At 40.2% G+C, this 21,688-nt stretch overlaps 1 protein-coding gene across 1 annotated transcript in view; it reads left to right on the top strand.

The window, feature by feature from the left end:
- The window catches only part of TYRO3 (TYRO3 protein tyrosine kinase), a 203,089-nt gene that overhangs the window by 44,669 nt on the left and 136,732 nt on the right, over positions 1 to 21,688 (top strand). Inside the window, exons 3-4 of the mRNA XM_033952099.1 lie at positions 7,905 to 8,005; positions 8,446 to 8,616. Of these exons, the coding sequence (XP_033807990.1) occupies positions 7,905 to 8,005; positions 8,446 to 8,616 (272 nt within the window). The remainder of the gene's footprint in view (positions 1 to 7,904; positions 8,006 to 8,445; positions 8,617 to 21,688) is intronic.

Genomic DNA, 21,688 nt, shown 5'->3' with positions numbered 1-21,688 from the left:
GCAGGCTTACATCACAGAAAATAGCATCATGCTCCATTCCTGCTTCGCCTACAACACTACCTAAAATATCTTTTCCCCCAACTCTCATACTCCCCCATTTTCCCATTACAGTAAAACCTTGGATTGCAAGTAACTTGGTTTGCAAGTGTTTTGCAAGACAAGGCATAACATTTTATCAAATTTTAACTTGATATTCGAGCCATGTCTTGCAATACAAGTACATACAGTATACACACATCACAACTGAGCGCCGATGGTTCTTCTCTCTCTGACACTGTAAGAGTGTAGTGATTGTTCTAAATGAGCACGGTCATGCAATACAAATACGTATAGTATTTTGTATTAAAGTTTTTGGGTTGTGGAACTAATCGTCTGAGATTCCATTATTTCCTATGGGGAAATTCGCTTTGATATACGAGTGCTTTGGATTACAAGCATGCTACTGGAACAAATTATGCTCGTAAACCAAGATTATACTGTATTTTATTTTATTCTCATCAACATTTCAATTTCTGTTGTTCACACTGTTCTCACAGCTCCATCCACCCCTGAGAATTTAACAAGCTCTCAGTTACCATTAAATAACTATCCAGTATACAGTAAACTAATTCCCACAACCATAGGCTTATCTTTGCATTTCAAAATGCCATCTTCCAGAATCAAATTTTCCTATGATTTGAGAGCTCAGGTGCTTTGATGAAGGCCCCTATCTTACTACCCCTTAAGTTATTTTTCTCCTACAGGCACCCAATGTTAACCCAAAATATGTTTAAAACCAGCGTAATGACCTTTTGTTGTGCAGGGGTGAAACTGTGGAACTCTCTTGTAGGGCAAATACGAAGATGTGGTGAAAAAGGCACATTTAAGAAATTGCTTAAAACACAATTATTTGTAAATGCCTTTTTTCTAGACATTGATTCCTCTTGACTTCTGGCATTTTGAAATTCTGTGTGTAATTGTTTGCATAGGCCTTTTTGGAATCAATTCTCATGTTGCTGATTTTTTGAGAACCTGTTTATTTTGTTTATAAATTTATGTATGTGATATCATGTAAACTGTTTAGGCTTTAAACCAGGGGTGTCAAAGTCCCTCCTCGAGGGCCACACTCCAGTCGGGTTTTCAGGATTTCCCCCATGAATATGCATGAGATCTATTTGCATGCACTACTTTCATTGTATGCTAATAGATCTCATGCACATTCATTGGGAAAATCCTGAAAACCCGACTGGATTGCGGCCCTCGAGGAGGGACTTTGACACCCCTGCTTTAAACAGTATAGTAATTTTTTAAATAAATAAATAAGACCCCAGGGCCAGGACGCTCCATCTTCTTCAACTAACCTAGTGGTTGGAGCACTTTACAGGATTCTTCCAGTGTCTTAGAATAATGAGACTTCCCTTTTAGCCAATCCAAAGGGGTATAACTAACTTTATGGCTATCTTTATTTGATATGTTAATCAGATTTTCTATTCCACCTTTACCTGTTCGGTTCAAGGTCAGATTACATTACATGAGGTTGAAGTTACAATGGACAGTTTGACACAGACATTCAAAAGAGTTGCTAGTATAGATAAATCAGTACAGTTATGTCATAATTACAAATTCATAGTTCAAGTAGGTCATCCTTGGTTCATCGTTATGTCCCAGGAGCTGCATTACACAGTTTAGAAATGGGTTTTTACAATTACTATTTCAGTTATTTCAGAGCTGGTTTCCTATCTTGCTATAGAAATGTTTTTAAAAGTTTTCTGAACCTGAGATAGTGGTCACAAGATCATAGTGTAAGAGGTAGCTGGTTCCAAATTAATATTAGATGGATAAGGAAATTTGCCTGGTAGACTTTATATTGTTGCACACTGTATAATGCCTTTCCTCTGCAGATATCAAAGTGGTTTGCAATACATTGAACAGTAAGCAGATTCTCTGAGTAGTTTCCCTGTCTGGACCAGTGGGCTTACAATCTAACTAGCCTATGGATCTCTTCCCAAGAACTCATCCCCCTTCGTATCATGTACGTCTGTTTGATTATGCTCCCGTACATTTTTAACTTTTGATATGATACTTCTTTTATTTTGACATTTTATTGTAAACCGTTTAGATACCCGACTGATGAACAGTATATCAAAAATAAAGAAAACTTGAAACTGTGACTCTTCAAATTGTCACCGTTTCTACAAAGTTATAGTTGACAAGTCTCCAGAGATTTCAGTTCTGTGACCATTTGGTTCTGCTACCTGTTCCTTCACCGGTACCAAATTAAACACACTACCAAGTTTTGATGCATTCTGGGCCTGCACAACATCACCACACAGCCCACTCACTGGTTGTCTCCAACTGAGGTAAAAGGGTCTGAGATCATCAACATAAGTTTCTGCTGCCATTGCAATCCTGCTTCACCTCAGATGTCAACAAAAGCTTATTTAATATTAGATGTATGTGAATTGATAATATGGGCAAGCTTCAAAATCTGTCTCCTTATGCTGCCATTCTGCTAGTGATGTTTCTTTTTCCCTTGAATGAACATTTTTAATATTTTAAGTTAAAAGCCTTTACTAATACCGTAGTGATGGGCGTGGCAGAAAATATTTTCTCTGTTTTCCTTTAATTTTTCTCTTTTGTCTTATGAGAAGCAGCGAATAAAGGGTCAGGAAGCCCCAAGTAAGAAGCTCTACCCATTCTGTATTCTGTCAAGGCCCTCTCAAGTTTATCAAGCTTATTCATATTATTTGATTGAACGCTTTTCCAAATTACAAAGCGTTGTACAACATCACCCTTAGAAAATCAATGGCCCTCTTTCCTTTCCTCATTACAAAATGTTCATTATAAAGCCCTGCCCCATTCTCAGAACCCCGCTCCCACCCCTGGACCCACATTATCCTAAATCTAAAGATTTTGGGTCCTCCAGGGGTAAGGCAGTCACTCCTTCTGTTACCACTGTTGAAAATTAAACTGATAACATGTGTCATTCTGAATGATTGTGCTGGTGGGGGCAGAAACAACTACATTTCAAGGTTTAATGTTTTAGGATAACGGGGGATTGTATGATAGTGGAATGAGGCATTGCAGGAAGTATTTGAGGACTTTTGGGTGGATATAAAACTTCATGTTGAACATTTTGCAAAGGGAAAGGGGGCTGCGGTGCAAGGTACAGAGAGTTATGGAAGAACGGGAATGGTGTAGGGTTTCTTGATGCTTGCTACCACTTCAGTCAACATTGTTGTGGTGCCAGAGCTCACATTCTCAGTACTACCATCAACAGTAGCATAAACTATAGCAAAATATTTTGATTTTTGTTTTGATTTTTCTTTATCATTTTGGTGAAGTAGTGACACAAAATGTAACAAATAATATTGATGGTGTGTTTAATACTTTCCTTTTTTTTTTTAGTTCAATCTTTTAGTTTTAACATCTTATAGAAAATACAATACACAAATACTATAAATGTGTAAACTTACATTAGAAATTCTTAATGAGAAACATGTCATTATCCCAGGACAAGCAGGCAGCATATTCTCGCATGTGGGTGACGTCATCCACGGAGCCCGGATGCGGACAGCTTCGCAAGCAGACTTGCTTGTAGAACTTTAGAAAGTTTGTGACTGCCCGAGTGCCTTTCCGCCCAGCATAGGACACATCTCTCCTCAGTCATGGGGCCTGCCTCATAGTCTCAGCCAGCAGGTTTCGACTTAGCTGTGGCTGTTTTCCCGTTTATGTCCCGGCTAGTCACAGGCTTCAAGAAGTGTAGCCGTTGCCAACGCGCTATCTCCCTCACTGCCCCACATCGGTGGTGTATTCAGTGTTTGGGACCTGACCATCATCCGGAGTCGTGTGCTCAATGCGCTACCCTTCAAACTCATGCCCGCAAACATCGTCGAGTTCAGGTGGAAAAACTCTTTGGAGATATGGATCCACTTGCCCCGACCTCGAATCCGGTCAAGCTTACAGAGGTTCTGCCTTCTGCCTCAACTTCAACTTTAATCAAGACACAGGGGGATTGCGAAGATCTGCAATGTGACATAATCAAGCTTGAGAAATGGGCATCAACATGGCAAATGAGGTTCAACATGAATAAGTATAAAATGATGCACGAATACAAGATGTTTGGGGTGGTACTTGGAGAGACCTCCCAGGAAAGAGACTTGGGAGTACTGATCAACAAGTTGATGAAGCCGCCTCCACAAAGCGCGGCGACAGTGAAAAGGGCGAACAGAATGCTTGGAATGATAAAGAAGGGGATCACGAACCGATCGGAGGTTATAATGCCACTGTACCGGGCCATGGTGTGCCCGCACCTGGAGGACTGTGTCCAGCACTGGTCACCGTACATGAAGAAGGACATGGTACTACTTGAAAGGGTGCAGAGAAGAGTGACTAAAATGGTTAAGGGGCTGTAGGAGTTGCCGTAAAGTGAGAGATTAGAGTAACTGGGCCTCTTCTCCCTTGAAAAGAGGAGACTGAGAAGGGGACATGATCAAAACATTCAAGATACTGAAAGGAATAGACTTAGTAGATAAAGACAGGTTGTTCACCCTCTCCAAGGTAGTGAGAACGAGAGGGCACTCTCTTAAGTTGAAACGGGATAGATTCTGTACAAACGTAAGGAAGTTCTTCACCCAGAAAGTGGTGGAAAACTGGAACTCTCTTCCAGAGTCTGTTATAGAGTAAAACACCCTCCGGGGATTCAAAAAAAAGTTGAACAAGTTCCTGCTAAACTGGAACGTACGTGAGGCTGGACTCATTTAGAGCACTGGTCTTTGATATACGGGCCACCGCGTGAGCAGACTGCTAGGCACAATGAACCACTAGTCTGACCTAGCAGCGGCAATTCTTATGTTCTTAGCAGTGATCTTTATAGAGGAGTTTAGTAAACGATTCTGAGGATGGCAGATTAAATGTTGACCAGGTAGAGCTAAGAGACGGAGAATGGCAAAGGGAGTCTGGAGAATTAGTCTGAAAGGGAAAAGATGATTGTAAAGTACTCATTTTTGGCCTGAAACTAAGTATTGAGCAAGAGAATCATCAGAAGGAACTTCTTTATGTTGTGAGTAGATAAGAGTGGCAAAGATTGAAAGCAATCTCCTGCTTGTGTTTGCAGAATTCTGTATCAAATTAGTAGTAACATAATAAATGTGAAGTCCATCCAGTCTGCCCAACAGTCACACTCATCCTCAAGCCAACAAACCAGTAATTATTCATTTTACTTGCTAAGTTTCAGTACAAGATGTTCCCCTCCCCCTTCCCAAAGATAGGTAATAGTGTAATAAGGTAGAGGGGGTTTTGGCTCTTTTATTTAGCTGAGTTGTATAGAAACGTTGAGTTCTACAAGCCTTACTGTGTTCTGCGGATTTATTTTTACATCAAAATGCTCAGAATGTATGACCTGACATTATAAGAGTGCCAGATACTGGTGGTACTAGGATTTGAGATTTTCTTTTGGCCTAGAGCCCATCACATGCTGCAGTAGGAAATAAAAACTATACTCTTCAAGAAATCCCTTAATAAAGCTTAATACCATGATAAAGCTTAACCCCCTCTTACCATCCCCTCCCTAGCCCCAGATCCTACTTTTCCCTCTCTTGGAAACCTTCTCTGATCTAACGTTGTAACCCTTCTTCCATAACTCTTTTTGTAATCCGCTTTGAACCGAAAGGTAATGGCGGAATAGAAATCTGTAATGTAATGTAATGTAATCTCATGAAATTTGTCTCAGAGAAAAGAATTCCAAGTTTGCAAGCTAGTCTTCAAATGAGTGATTTAACAAAATCTGTAGGAAAAATACTAGCAAAAGATGCCAAAGTTGTGAGGTCAATTAAAAGAGAATTCCTGAACCACTTTCCAGAATCAGCAGTACTAGGAGGAGTCAATTTAGTTAGAAGGGAAAAGGAAATAAAATAATGGTCTGTCCAAGACAATGGCAGCAAATGAAAATCACTCTATATGAGTAAAGAGGGCGAATCAGTCAAAATTAAATCAAGAATGTGACTGGTGGAATGAGTAGGGAATCGAATATGCTGGTAAAATCCAAGGTCTGCCCAAAAGTCAGAGAAGTATCTTGAGCGAGGGTGATTCACATCATTTATATGGATATTGAAATTGCCTACCACCTAGTTACTAATGGAGTATTTAATGACATTAGCACGCTTTACTAAACCTAGCTCAGAATGGGAAATAGCCTTAGTAAATCAGATCCCAAAGGAGCTTTGACAATTCTCAGAGAATTTCATCCCCCTTCCCTGATCTTCAGCTTTGGTGAGGAGGGGAGGGAGATCTCAATTGCTAGTTCCCAGGTTTTTGGGGTAGATCCTAGATTTTGAGAACTTGTCAAGACCCATGCAGCCCTAAGGGAGGATTGGAGGAAATGCATGGCTACCGAGAGTGTGGTGTAGTGCTTAGAGCTATAACCTCGGTACCCTGAGGTTGTGGGTTCAAACCCCACACTGCTCCTTGCGACCCTGGGCAAGTAACTTAATCCTCCACTGCCCCAGGTACATTAGATAGATTGTGAGCTCACCAGGACAGATAGGAAAAATGCTGGAAGTATCTGTATGTAAATCGCATTGAGTGTGGTTGTAAAAACTACAAAAAAGCAGTATACAAGTCCCAATCCCTTTCCCTTCCTTAGGAGAGAAGACAGTGGGGCATGCCAGGGAACAGTAGGTACTGTGGTTGTGTTGATTTTCCATTTGGGGAGGAGGTGGGAGGCTTTTCCCACTGAATTTGTGCCCTGGTCTAGAATGATATATCACTTCATTTGTCCTGTGGGTATATACACTGTGGATATAAAAATCACAGTTCGGCTTTCTGGGCTGCTTTAATTCAGGTAGAAGTTGTGTGGTCCAAACTGTTGTATTGGAAACATTAAAAAGAAAAAATGAGGTGTGCATTTGGTTTTGGGTTTGGGTTGTAAATTTTATGACTCGTCTTTTCAAAATCCAAGCTCAAAGCAAGTTACAGTTCAGGTACACACAAGTACCTTTCCTGCCCAAGAGGACTCACGGTCTAAGCTGAGGAAGGGAAGTTTGAAATGATATACCATGAGGAGCATTAGTGAGAAAAGTAGGATTTGAACCTGCTTTCTGGTGTGTTGCATATTAATCATATAGGATTTTAAGTTGAAATGTGCGTTGTACCACGTCAGGCAATATTTATTTATTTATCTGATTTATTTATTTATTTTTATTTTTATTTTTTTTAGCCCATCCTCCCAAAGGAGCTCAGTACGGGTTACAAATGAGGCACCTGCTGTGTGGTATCAGTCACCCCAGGGGGCCAGTCTGTACTTAGCCTGCTTCCAGAACTTACAAATGCATCTTTCATTTAATCTTGGGTGGAAACTAGACACTGACACGGGGACAGAATTTGTCCCCATGGGATACCATCCCCATGTCATTCTTTAAGGAGAGAGGGAAGAATCAGAGTACGAATGGGCACAACCACTGACCCTCAAGCCTTGCATTGAAGAATGCTGGTGTAGGAAGACTGAGGTTCAATGACACGGGTTGGTGTCTCACGGTTATCCGCGGGAACGGGGACAAATTCTGTCCCCATGTCATCTGGAAACAAAGTCAACATCCAAGACCTAGAGCAGGGGTAGGCAATTCCAGTCCTAGAGAGCCGGAGCCAGATCAGGTTTTCAGGATATGCACAATAAATATGCATGAGATAGATTTGCATCTCAAGGAGGCAGTGCATGCAAATCCATCTCATGCATATTCATTGTGGATATCCTGAAAACTTGACCTGGCTCCGGCTCTCGAGGACTGGAATTGCCTACCCCTGACCTAGGGAAATGGTTACCCTGGATGCAAGGGGCAGATGCACAAAGAGTACTTTTGTTATACACAGTCATGTTTGAGTTATGGTATTCTGACTTGGTTTCACTGAGGATTTTTTCCCTCTTTTAGCTTGAAAGCAATCGAGCGACCTGATGCTGGGAGGTACTGGTGTGAGGCTGAGATGGAGGGGAAGAGAGCAGTGTCACAAGAAATATGGATTACGGTGGAAGGTGAGGAGATATGTTCAGAGCTCCCCGCCAATCATATTTTTCAAGGACTGGGAACTCGCATGGCCCAGCAGTTCCTGCTCCTTTCTTGGCAGTGCACAAACCCTCCTGCCTGAAAATGTCTTACTCTTGTGAGCAGTTCTTTGACAGGCACCACCAGCAGCAGAGAAGCAGAACTTTTAAATTATGTAGAAAATTATTTTTAACTTGGAACTAGTTTTCTGCTTGGAAGGATAGCAGGGGGAGGCATTTCTATGTAATCTGTTGTCGTAGGCTATTTTGATGTGCTAATATAAGCTAAAAAGGGAACAGCAGACATGTAACTTTAGATATGAATGTAAATGAGTATGATGTGTGTAGGACAGTGCAGCTATGTATGAGATTACATATTATAGACTCATATCAGTGAGAAACAAACCTTCATTTTTTTTCTTTGCTTTCAGGTATACCCTATTTTATATTGGAGCCCCAGGACATGGCTGTTCTCCCTGGCTCCCACTTTAACCTGTCCTGTACTGCAGTAGGCCCACCAGATCCAGTTAAGATTGTCTGGTGGATGGGAGATACCCAGCTTAAGTCAAGAGAGGACTCCTTGTCCACGCTCACTGTGCCAGGTAAAGAGGCTTTTATAGATCAGTGGAAGATGCCCAGTCTGTCCTGGGAGAAATGTAAAACTGATATCAGGATGTGTCAAAATTTCCAGCTTATATTGAATCCACATATGTGCTGATTACACACTTGGTGATCATGTAGATAGTGAGAATAGGACTTTTTCTGTGGAGAATTACATGCATTGACTGTCTGATGATAAACATCAGCCAGAGGTGGAGGTGGTGGAGACAAAGACTATATCTGAATTCAAGAAAGCATGGGACAGGCATGTGGAATCTCTTAGGGAGAGGAGGAGATGATAGATGCTGCGGATAGGCACACTGGATGGACCATTTGGCCTTTATCTGCCATCATGCTTCTATACAGTACATTGATGACAGCTGCAGAAAGTACACCTCTTAGCTGTCTCTTCCAGTTTTACTGTGCAGTGGGATGTTGACTCCCCCTTTGTTTTTCCTTTCTGTATGTGCTTTTTGACCGTGCTCTTTATCATCATGCCACTGTGATTGCTAAATATCCTTAATAATCTTCCCTGAAGCTCTCAATACTCTTATTCATTCATTAATCATTTCCAGGTTAGATTATTGCAATACTTTATACCATGGCATAACCAATAAAGAAATAAGAAGGTTACAGATAATACAAAATACAGCAATAAAAATTATTACAAGATCAAAAAAATATGACCACGTTACACCACTTTTACAGGCTGCACATTGGTTACCAATTACACATAGAATAACTTTTAAAATCATATTGCTTACCTTTAAAATTCAACAATCACACGTGCCGATATTTTTGGATCGACTTTTGATACCGTACTCTCCATTTAGGGCTCTCAGATCAATACAACAAAATTTACTAACTATTCCTTCTCTAAAAATAATATGGACCAGGAGATCTACCATTTTCTCAGTCATAGCTCCTCAGCTGTGGAACAACTTACCACTGTATCTACGTAATGAACCATCCTTAGAAAATTTCAAGCGCTCCTTAAAAAGCTTTCTGTATAAGGATGCATTCAATACATAGACAGCTTAACCTCCCAAATATAAAATCTTCAGATCCTAATGGATTTTATGTGATCCCATCCTATATGTTCCTCCCCAAATGTTTCTTTTTATTTTTTTTAATTAAAGACTGTAGTCCATCCTATTTACCCTTTTTGTATTAGTTTGTATTAGAACTTATATGATTTGTATGTAATGTCATATTTTGTCCACCCTTTTTTTTATTTTTATGCATTGGAAAATTGTTATACGCATTGAAATATATGATACTGCGTAGATAACAAATCTTATTAAACTTAAACTTGAAACTTGAACTTGAACTGTGTATCCTGTACTACTGTTCTCATTTATCCAGATAGTTTTTCGTCCTTTCTAATTGCTCTGCTTCTTCTCCAGTATGTGGGATGCTGTTTTCCCTGATTCTCAAATACCTTAATATCATAGGCATAATTTTGGGTAGGAGGCATAGGGGAGCGCAGTGCCTTCGCTTCACACAGTCTGCGAGTGCTGAATCAGCCCTCTTTCCTCATCAATATGACCTCTTTAGCTTTTGTTTATACCACCCACCCAACCCAAACTAAGCTGACAAATTATTCTTATGCTTACTGTGACCATAATCTCCTTTCTTCAAACTTATCCAGTCAAGGACTTATTTAAGAATTTTGCGCAAATATAGTCACTATCTCTCTTGCCAATATACCTCTTTTGATCTCTTGTCTCTGCTACACTCTTAACTTATATTTCAACCTCTCTCCACAGTTAAACTTCATTGTTGCCCCTCCAGCTAATTAGATTGCTTAGTTGGTTAATGTGCCCCTCTTCCTTTTCCACTTGTGCTCTGATTCAGTTACTAAAGATGAATAGTGGTACAGTTCTTGGCCTGGTCTATGGTACACAATGAGGTAACTAGTGAATGACTGCGTAGGATGGGGCTTTCCAAACTGAACCTGAGGGTCCCACAGCTGGTCTGGTTCTAAGGATATTCAAAAGTTCAGTTTACATATATTGGAGACCTGCAAATTGATCTTATGCATATTCAACGTAGATATCCTCAGAATCATGGGACTCACAGAAGTAGTTTGGGAAGGGAGGGATGAGGAGGACTTGTATACTGCCTTTTTTGTGGCATTGCCATTCAGAGCTGACATTCAAAGCTGTGGGTACTGGAGGATTAAATGATTTGCCCAGGGTCACAAGGAGCAGCACTGAGATTTGATCTCTCAATCTCTGCGTGCAGAGACAGCAGCTCTACCAGTGAGCCACACCTTCTCCAGCATAGATGTAGGTAACACTTGCTTGGTCTTGCAGACTGAACTGTTCACCTGGTGCTGCTTTTGCTGTGGTCCTGTCACCCAGCCATTCAGAAAGAGAGTAAATAAGTAGTGCCTACCCCCACCTCCGGCACAAGAGGATTAGAGGGCCTCTGTCATCTTTCGGTCTTCCTAAACACTTATCATTGGTTCTCTTTCTATCTCATGAAGGCTACCTCTAGGCAGTGGCGTAACAAGGGTAGGAGGCTCCTGGAGCAGTGACACCCACCGCGCTCTCCTTTCCACCCACCCCCCACTCCCTGCTCCTTCTGCGCCCCATGCCACACTTCTGCCCTCCCTTCCCATCCCTGTACCTCTTTAAATCTTTGCCAGTGTGAGCAGCTTATCTGGCTTGCTGCTTGCGATGGCATTGGCTTTCCTTCTGACATCACTTCCTGGCCCCGCAACATGGAAGTGATGTCTGAGGGAGTCAGGCCGGTGCAAGTAGGAGGCCAGAGTAGCTGCTCGCTCTGGCGAAGATTTAAAGAGGTACAGAGGGCAGGGCAGGGACAACATGGGCGTGGCATGGGGAGGTGGAGAAGTGCCAGTGCCCCCACTAAGACAGCGCCTGGGATGTTCTGCCCCTTCCCGCTCCCTTCATTACACCACTGCTTCTAGGTCTGATTTATCTATAGTAACTTGAGTCACCTGTGGTCTACCCTTGGAAACAACCTCTGCTGTATGATTTTATTTCCAGATCTAACCTGATTTCTCTTGGTATGGAGTCTAGATGCTAAGTTCCATAGAAACATAGAAGATGACGGCAGAAAAGGGCCATAGCCCATCAAGTCTGCCCACTCCAATGACCTACCCCCCCTTGATTTTAACCCCCTAGAGATCCCACATGTGAATCCCATTTCTTCTTAAAATCCGGCACATTGCTGGCCTCAATCACCTGACGCGGAAGATCATTCCAATGATCAACCACCCGTTCAGTGAAGAAATACTTCCTGGTGTCGCCATGAAATTTCCCACCCCTGATTTTCAGCGGATGCCATCTTGTGGCCGAGGGACCTTTAAGAAAGAAAATATCATCCTCCACCTCAATACGGCCCGTGATATATTTAAACTTTTCTATCATGTCTCCTCTCTCTCTACGTTCCTCGAGTGAGTATAGCTGCAATTTATTCAGCCTTTCCTCATACGGGAGATCTTTGAGTCCCGAGACCATCCTGGTGGCCATTCGTTGAACCGACTCAACTCTCAGCACATCTTTTTGGTAATGTGGCCTCCAGAATTGTACACAATATTCCAGATGAGGCCTCACCATGTTTAGTAAAAGTGGCTTTGTCTTGTACTGGAGATGTGCAGATTTAGCTGCAGACTCATTACACCAGAAGACAGATTCTTGGATCCTCGAGAATGCTGGCTACCTATGTCATGCACTTGTTTCTATGTTTATCCCTGTCAATGCAAATAACATTTAGAAGAATTTGATGATATTTTTGTAGGAAACATTTGCAGAAGGAATTGTTACAGGAAGGAACTGTGTAATTAACTAAGGAGGGAGATTTCCAGGGTTTACTCCAAGCATTGTTTGTTGAGTCAGGAAAGATTTGTTTTCTTGTCAGATCTAATCTAATCACTTGGTGGTATGTATTTTTTTTTTCTCGCTTTTGGGTCATTTAGTTACTGTTTTCCATGACAATTAGAAGATGACTTTCCTATGAGAAAAGGCTAAAGCAGCTAAGGCTCTTCAATTTGGAGAAGAGACGGCTCAGGGGAGATATGATAAAGGTCTATAAAATACTGAGTGTAGTGGAACAAGTTGATGTGAATCACTTGTTTATAGTTTACAAAAATACTAGGACTCTAGGGGGCATGAAAGAAAACTACTAAGTAGTAAATTTAAAATAAACCGTAATTAAACTCTGGAATTCGTTGCCAGAAAATGTGGTGAAAGCAGTTATCTTAGCAGGGTTTTAAAAAGGTTTGGATAATTTCCTAAAAGAAAAGTCTATAAGCCTTTATTAAGATGGACTTGGGAAAAATTCACCGCTTTTTTATACGATGAGCAGCATAAAATCTGTTTTACTCTTTTGGGATCTTGCCAGGTACTTGTGAGCTGGATTGGCCACTGTTGGAAACAGGATACTGGGCTTGATGGACCTTTTTTTTTCCAGTGAGCATTGTACCCATAAACCAATGCAGAACTCTTAAAATCAAAATAACATTATCTGTCTGTTAAGGAGAGATGATCAGTTCACCTTTCTGGATGTGAAGACAAGAAGGGAGCTTCAACATATCTGAGATTTAACATCCAGCTACTCTCCTCCTCCGCCTACTGTCATTATCAACATTTGGAGGAGGAGCGGGAACCATGCTAGATGCCACTTCCACCACTGCTGTCTCCTGGTTCCTGTGCTGAATTTTGGCATGAGCCGATCTGGCACATGTGGAAAATTCTGCTTTGCATGACTGTATGGATTTCTCCCAGGAGTGTGTGATTTAAAGGAGTGATTTCAATTATCTGAGGAGAGAAAATACTGCAAAACAGCCTGGTTTTCAAGGCATCCGAGGTCTGCAAATCTAAGAGCAATTGTATGAAAACATCTCATAACTGTTCATTAGGATATCCTAAACATCAGACCCATTTTGTGGGCTTAATGCCTCTTTCGTGGTAGCTTACTTGTCTAACAAGGATCATATAGTATATCATGCTTTCTGGTGTTATGCCCTGGACTGGTTCTGCTGTGGTATGTCTTAATGATTTGAACACAAACATAGTTGTAAAAGTGTTTGTCAGTCCTGTCAGAGCATGAAGCTGGAACCGAGGCAGAGCGTCAAAATGACTGTTAAGGCGGAAGGAGATGGGGTAAGAGAAATGGCACATGAAGGATAGAAAGCTCAGACTAGCAATGGGTTTGCATAGCAAGTGAAGGATGCCTCCGATTCTGAAAGCAAGACTGCCAGTGTGAAGTCATTTTATAACAGAGAGTCTGGTTTAAGAGGGTAAGTAAGCACCTACTTGAACACTATTTTATAAAGACAAGTAGGCACATGTGTTTTTACAAAATACCAGTGTAAATAGCCATGGCATTGCCGGGGTTGATACAGCGATGGTCAGCTTTGATACTGTGAAAGCATTTGACAGTGTCTGTTGGAAGTTTATGTGGCTTGTTTTGGGACAGTTTAGTTTGGAGGTGAGGGATCATGTGGATACAAATACTTTACACCAATGTTTCTCAGCTCGGTCCTGGAGTACCCCCTTTCCAGTCAGGTTTTCAAGATATTCACAATGAATATGCATCAATTTGATTTGCATACACTTCCTCCATTATGTGCAATTTTCTTTCATGCATATTCATTATGGATATCCTGAAAACCTGACTGGCAAGGGGGTACTCCAGGACCGAGTTGAGAAACATTGCTTTACACTGAACCCAAAGCACAGGCATTGAGAAATGCACTCTAGTGCAGGAGTCTCAAAGTCCCTCCTTGAGAGCAGCAATCCAGTTGGGTTTTGCACTATGGCCCCCTTTTACTAAACCGCAATAGCGTTTTTTAGCACAGGGAGCCTATGAGCGTCGAGAGCAGCGTGAGGCATTCAGCGCAGCTCTCTGCGCTAAAAACCGCTATCGCGGTTTAGTAAAAAGGGAGGGGAAATATTTGTCTATTTTTGTATAGTTGTTACTGAGGTGACATTGCATAAAGTCATCTGCCTTGACCTCTTTGAAAACCCGCAGAATATAAATGATAATTAACATTTTCTCTGCATACAGCGTGCTTTGTGTTTTTAAAATTTTATTGTTGGTAGATCATTTTGACTTGGCCACAAAGGTAAGGGGGAGGGAGGGAGGGGAGCTGCTGAAAGATATCTAGTAATCCTTGCAGGCTTGACTGTGCAGGGAATTATTTTTGTAAAATCATGTTTTGTTATGTGACTGGCATTATTTAGACTTTAATTTCTATGAATGAATAGAATGAAATTGCTTGTTTTTATGTGTGTGCGCTGAAGGAAAGTGGAGAGAGAGTGGGCTGAGGACGCTGAAGGGAAATGGGGAAGAGAGAGTGGGGAGAAGACACTGATTTATAAATTGACAATTGTACAGAATATTGTTTCTTTTTATACTTTAATATAAACAATTCAAGGCTTGCGGGGATGGGGACCGAGCTTACAGGGATTAGTCCAATAAAATGGTATTTTTTAATTTCTCATTATTTGTTTTATTTTTATTTGTTAATTTGTAAAGTGGTGATTGTTATGTATCAGTTTTTTCAAATTTACATCTACTGTCTTTATATTTTGCACTGTATTAGAGGACATGTGTTACTGTTTTTGTGGTGTTGCATTGTATCCAGGGTCTGGTTTCTTGGCGGTTCAGTTTAACTTTTGTCTACATATTTCTATTTTTAGTTTGTGATTATTCCATATTGGGCGAGGGTGTATCTCTGTTCTGTGTGTATGAAAAGAACATAGTTTTCATTTAGCATTAAGATTGGCTAAAGCTCTTCCGCATATAATAGGAATGAATCAAACTGGATTTGTTGCTTAAAGACACTCTTCTAATAATACTAGACTGGCATTTCAGATGTATTATTTAACAAAACAAATTAATGATCCGGCTTTTTCGGTTTCACTAGATGCTGAGAAGGCTTTTGATCGTGTAGAATGGAGTTTCATGTATCAAGCTATGGAATGGTTTGGTATTGGATCCGGATTTATACAAATGATACAAGCATTGTACAGCTCCCCAACTGCTCGCTTATATATAAATAATAATTTTTCGGATGCTTTTAAGTTGCAGAGGGGAGTTAGACAAGGTTGTCCATTATCTCCTTTGCTCTTTGATATAGTTCTTGAACCCTTATTATTAGCTATTCGACAGGCAAAGGACATACAGGGTATTCCATGTGCTGGAGTGGAATATAAAGTATCTGCTTATGCAGATGACATCTTGCTTCATTTGAGGAATCCGGAAACAACAATCCCATGTCTACTGAAGATCATAGATACATTTGGAAAATTCTCAGGATACAAAATAAATTGGACTAAATCAGAGATTTTACCTTTAAATGTGCATTGTACAAAAGGTATACTTGATACTTTCCCTTTTATATGGAAAGAGGATGGAATAAAATACTTAGGTATTTGGCTGAATAAAACACTTGAAGAGACAATAAGAATAAATGAAAAATTTTTATTACAAAAAGTTACAGAATTGTGTGAGCAATGGAATCCTTTACATTTGTCATGGTGGGGAAGAGTACAAACTGTTAAAATGATGATTTTGCCTGTGGTTTGCTATCAATTGGGAATGATACCAGTGTTTTTTCAGGGGTCTTTCTATAAAAAATTAAATAGTATTCTGGTTAAATTTATTTGGCTGGGTAAAATTGCAAGAGTGGCTTTAGTGTCTTTGCAAAGACCAATTAAGGAGGGTGGGGTAAATTTTCCCAATTTTTATAGGTATCATCAGGCCTATATCATGCGCCAAGGTATGTATTGGGTCCTCCCAGAGCTTTTGGAACAATTACCAGAGTGGTTAAGGGTGGAGAGATCACTTATCTTTCCACTTAGGCTTGATCTTTTGCTTGGTATAAAGGTGCCTAGAATACGTAAGGACAATAGTGTATTAATGGATACTTGGAAAACATTAAGGTTTGTAGACAAATTAACTACTGATTCTATTTTAAAATCGAAACAACAGACTATTTGGGTAAACTCCAAGATACAAATAGGCGGGTTTAAGGTTGTCTGGAAAGATTGGATTAAAGCAGGTATAAGATCATTAACGGAAGTAATTGATAATGATAAGATACTTGAATTTTCACAATTGCAACATAAATATGGTCTGAATAAAAAACAAAGTTATAAGTGGTTGCAATTGAAGCAGGCTATTCAGGTGGGGTTCCCTGAATGGAAATCTTTAAATGATCATTACAGCTTAGAATTCTTATGTTTCCAGGCAGATTTTCTGGGTCACCAGGCCGCAAAGTGGTATAAAATTATATCTAATTATTTGAATAAGAAGCCTAAAAATGGATTAAGAGATATTTGGAGCATTGAGATTAAGCATCAGATTAATGCATCTCAATGGCCACGTATTTGGTCTTGGAGAATTAAAGGTACGATGTCAACATCTATTAGGCAAACATGGTTCTTTTTGTTGCATAGAGCATTCTGGACCCCTACTAGATTACAAAAATTAGATTGCTCTAAGTCTAATAGATGCTGGCATTGTAAAATTGAAGTTGGAACTCTAGACCATCTTTTATTTTATTGTCCATGTATTCAGGCATTTTGGATATCAATATGGGATCAAGTTAATATGTTGATGGAGAGTCATGTGGCTTTATCCTATGACACAGTGATTTTTGGAATGTGTATGAGGGCCAAATGCCAAATATCTGCAGCAAACAATAAATTATTGTTGATTCTTACGGGAGTGGGAATTCAACAGATAACAACTAATTGGAAAGACTGTTCTAGATTGAATTGTAATTTTTGGTGGAACTCAGTTTGTCATATGTATAAGATGGAAAGATTTTTTGCGATACAGAGGGGGGATTTTAAAAGATTTCAAGAGGTGTGGAGGCCATTAATTGAATATTATAACGAGTAAAGTTTATTCTTTTTCCTTAGGGGATAATATATAGAAATGGGATGGGATGGGAGGGATAGGGAGGGAAAAATATTGGAAAGATGTTGTTATGAAAAATAAGGAGATATATGTAATAGGATGGGATATTTATTGTTGTGCATTACTGGGTATAATAAAATGTTTAAAGTGTTTGAGGAAGAAGGATGGGGGGAGGGACAGATTTCATGTCAGATTAATTGTATTATCAAAAAGGGATGTATAATTATATATAAATTTGGAAGGAATATTTTATTGATATGGAAAAGGGTGGGAGGTGGAGGGGGGAATAAAAACATGTATAATAATATTGTTTAAGAATGCCAAGTGTGTTATGTAAATTAATTGTAATAATACTGTACACTTGTTGAAAGAAATAAAAAGGAATAAAGATTTAAAAAAAAAAAAAAAAAAAAGAACATAGTTTTCAGTTGGCATTGACTACAGGATCAATTGACTGTGCGGGATCTGGCTTGTTTAGTTTTACAATGTATGTGTTGGTGTTCTAGTGCTCACTGCAGTGTTTTAAGATGCTGCCTTTTCCTAGGTACACTCTTGTTGTGCGATATATGGATTGTTACTAAAAGTCATATTTTTCATATAGATGGGGGGGGTATCAAAAAATGATGAGCCCCGGGTGCCACATACCCTAGATACGCCACTGTCAACAGTGCTGGGATTGAAAAAGAGCTTGGAAAGGGCAGTGCAGGGGGAGTTTTCATTAGAGTCAGAAGCTTAAAATATCTGGACCTTATCCTCTGTTGTCAAGATGAAAAGCTGTATCATTTGAATATGAAACCTTTTCTTGTGAAATGAGTAACTTGCAGAAGCTAGTAGGATTTACCACGGTTGTAGTGTATAGTTAGTTTAGATGGTGCTAAAATGGTTGCATCTACTGTAGAATTTGCCAATTACAATTAAAAAGGAAGACCTGAAATATGGGCACCAACTCCACAGATATGTTTGTTGGACAATATGTCTTCTATAATTGAAGGTACCAGAGTTTCCTGTCTCTTTTAGCATAAGGCAGCCTTGATTGCTAAACATTATACATATGTTACAACAGTGGTTTCATTCTGCCCCTCCAACCTTGGTGCACTGGAGAAATCAGATGCATAAGCTCTTGCACATGGAGAAACTTTTTATGATCTCGTGGGGACAATGTATTAAAAAGAGATTCCTTAAACTTTGGACACTCTTGATGTTTAAGTGCGTTCAGTGATTCTAAAATGACTTAAATGTGAAAATGCTTTTTATTGAGCATTCACCCATATTATTTATTGAGGTAAAATTGGCTTTGTGAATTGAAAGGGAGAAGAGGATGGAAGGTGGGGAAGACCTGAAGAAGTGGAGTGGGATGTTTAAGTTGTAGGAAAGGGGAAGTGGTCGAAGATGCAGCTCTTGCTGTTGCAAGATGATAAAGAGGAAGGAATCATGAGACTCTCAAACATTAGAAGTTAAAATATTACCTTCCTTATACAGCAGGCAAGAGACTGGGGTGTGAAACAAATGGTTTTGTAATTTGTAACTGGAAGGCCATATTGGTTGGACACATTTCAGTATTTATATTGCACACTAAGGAGAAATGTTTGCTGTTGAAAGTAAAGAAAAACTATGATCCTCCAGTTAATGAGGTGGACATGGAAAATAAGGTGAATATAGTATAGGATAGAAGAGCTATGTTCAAACTACTTACCCATAGGTGGACAAGAGGAATTTCCCTCCTGGGATGTAAGGTATGGGATTTAGAGCATGGTGGAATAAAGGCATTAGGTGAAGCACCTGCTGGAGGAAAAGCAAGCCAATGTTCTACTTTTGCAGCCTTCAAGACAAATGAGCTGGGAGAGCAGGGAAGGGAAGGTACAGAGATGGAAAATGGATGGTGAGCACAGAGAAAAGAAAACATCAAACGAGCAACTTAACAGAAGACAAACAGAAACCAGAGCCTATGACAAACATGATTTGAATAATAAAATGACTAGACAGGTAGAAAAAATAATTTTTATTTTCTATTTTGTGATTACAATATGTTAGATTTGAAAAGGTGTATCCTGCCAGAGCTGGTATTAGTGAGTATCAGCTAGGCCCTAACAGAGAAAGGAAAAGTCTTTTTTGTTTTGTTTACACCACAGCACCAATGTACTACAATGATTCTTCCATTTCCTAAATAATAGGTTTTACAAGGTATGGAAGGACGGAAAAAAAAAATCACAAAGCTGGAAAGACACCTGCCGCAAGGATCTTCACTTTCTCCCTCTTTATTCAATCTATACATAAGCATTCACCCTTCCACAAGTCCAAATCCTCTCATATGCAAATGACATCTCTCTCCTTTGTGATGCAAAAAATACATTGGACAATACGCTTCAACATGTATAAACCACAATAGACTAACTAAGCGACTGATCACAAAAAAACTACGGTACCTCAAACTAAAGTCTTAAGACCAAGATTCTCTAGTTCAGTGATGTCAACTCACTCCCATGCACTGAAATTAAACTCACCTTTTATGCCTCACCAAGGGCTTGTCTCTGGATCAATCAATCTTATACGGACTACTTTCCTATAGAGCGGGGGACCCGTCAGGGGTGCCCTCTTTCCCCACTATTGTTCGCGCTCTCAGTTGAACATTTGGCTATCTGTATTCGTAACCATCCTTTGTTACGGGGGTTTGTACAGGGAGGGGTGGAACATCGTATTGCGCTTTTCACAGATGATAATTTGTTGTATTTAAGGGATCCGCTCTTCACTAGTCCTCTTTTGCTATAGATTTTTGAAGATTATGGTATAGTGTCTGGGTTTAAAATAAATCTCGATAAAACAGAAATATTGAATTTGACATTGGAGGTCAACAGGACTCAGGCGTTGTTTCCATTTCGGTGGGATTCGCGGGAGCTTTGGTATTTGGGCATACAGTTACCAAAAGACTTGAAAAAGATTTTTGACGTAAACTATCCACTGGTGTTCTGTCAGATTAGACGTGATCTACAACGTTGGCATGGCTTATGGTTATCTTGGTGGGGAAGGATAGCTGTCATTATGATGAACGTGCTGCCGAGGTGGTTGTTTCTTTTCTAAACATTACATGTGCAGGTACCTAGGGTGGCATTAGCTGCTTTGGATGCCGAATTGAGGAGGTTTATCTGGCAGGGGAAGTCTCCCTGGATTTCCCAAAAAGGGCTGCTAGAGAATTAGGGGGTAGAGGAGCCCCCAATCTGATTTGGTATTATCAGTCGGCTCAGATCAGTTGTTTTTAGAGTGGGAAATAGGGGAGTTTAAGAGTGGGGTGCAATTAGAGCAGGAATATGGGGGCCTAGAACCACTTAAATATAAGCTTTGGCTCTCCGGCGCATCTTGTACCTGGGCAAGAAATATGGCTAATCCCTTTCTATGACACCTTTTCTTATTGTGGCTGTGGGTTTGAGATCAGTTGGATAATGGATTGCTGGTGTCCTCGTTGGCGCCTACTCAGTTTGAGCCTCATTTTGTAGCAGGGCAGGAGAATAGAGTGTTTTGGACCTGGGCAGGGTTGGGCTTGATTTCTTTTCATGACTTGATGGGTGAAGAAGGGGTGCTCTCTTTTGCTCAGCTCCAAGGGAAGTATGGGATATCCAATGTGGACTATCTAGCTTATCTTCGTGTGCCATTTTTTGAGAGCCCAGGGTTGGGATTCTAGATCGCCTATACAGGGGGAACATCTTGAGAATTTGTAGCTTTCATTGCAGAAGGTTCCACGCCCCATTTCTGTTTTATATCAATACTGGAGGGGTCATACTGTGTTCCAATTTCCCTTTATGGAAAAATGGGAAGGGGATCTTGGAAAGGTTCTTACCTCCAGGGAATGGGGGATCATATGTGGGGAAGTGTATAATGCGTCCTCTTGTGCATTAGTACAGGAAAATGCCTATAAGGTTCTGACTTGCTGGTACTTTACACTGGAGCGATTGCATAAAATGTACCCCCAAGTTTCTAATCAGTGCTAGAGATGTAGTACTTTAGTGGGTTCCTTCCTGTATATTTGGTGGGATTGTCCGGTATTACTCCCTTTTTGGAGGAGTGTGATCCATACCTTAACAGGTCTAATGGGTAAACAGGTGGGAGACTCCCCAATTGATTACGTGCTTGGTTTGTATAATACTGGGAAATATAAATGGCAAAGTAAACTTCTTTGAA

This window comes from Geotrypetes seraphini, chromosome 7, assembly GCF_902459505.1.
Source record: "Geotrypetes seraphini chromosome 7, aGeoSer1.1, whole genome shotgun sequence".
Classification (NCBI taxonomy): domain Eukaryota; kingdom Metazoa; phylum Chordata; class Amphibia; order Gymnophiona; family Dermophiidae; genus Geotrypetes; species Geotrypetes seraphini.
The sequence above is the reverse complement of the archived record's forward strand: the minus strand, read 5'-3'. Positions and strand labels throughout refer to the sequence as shown.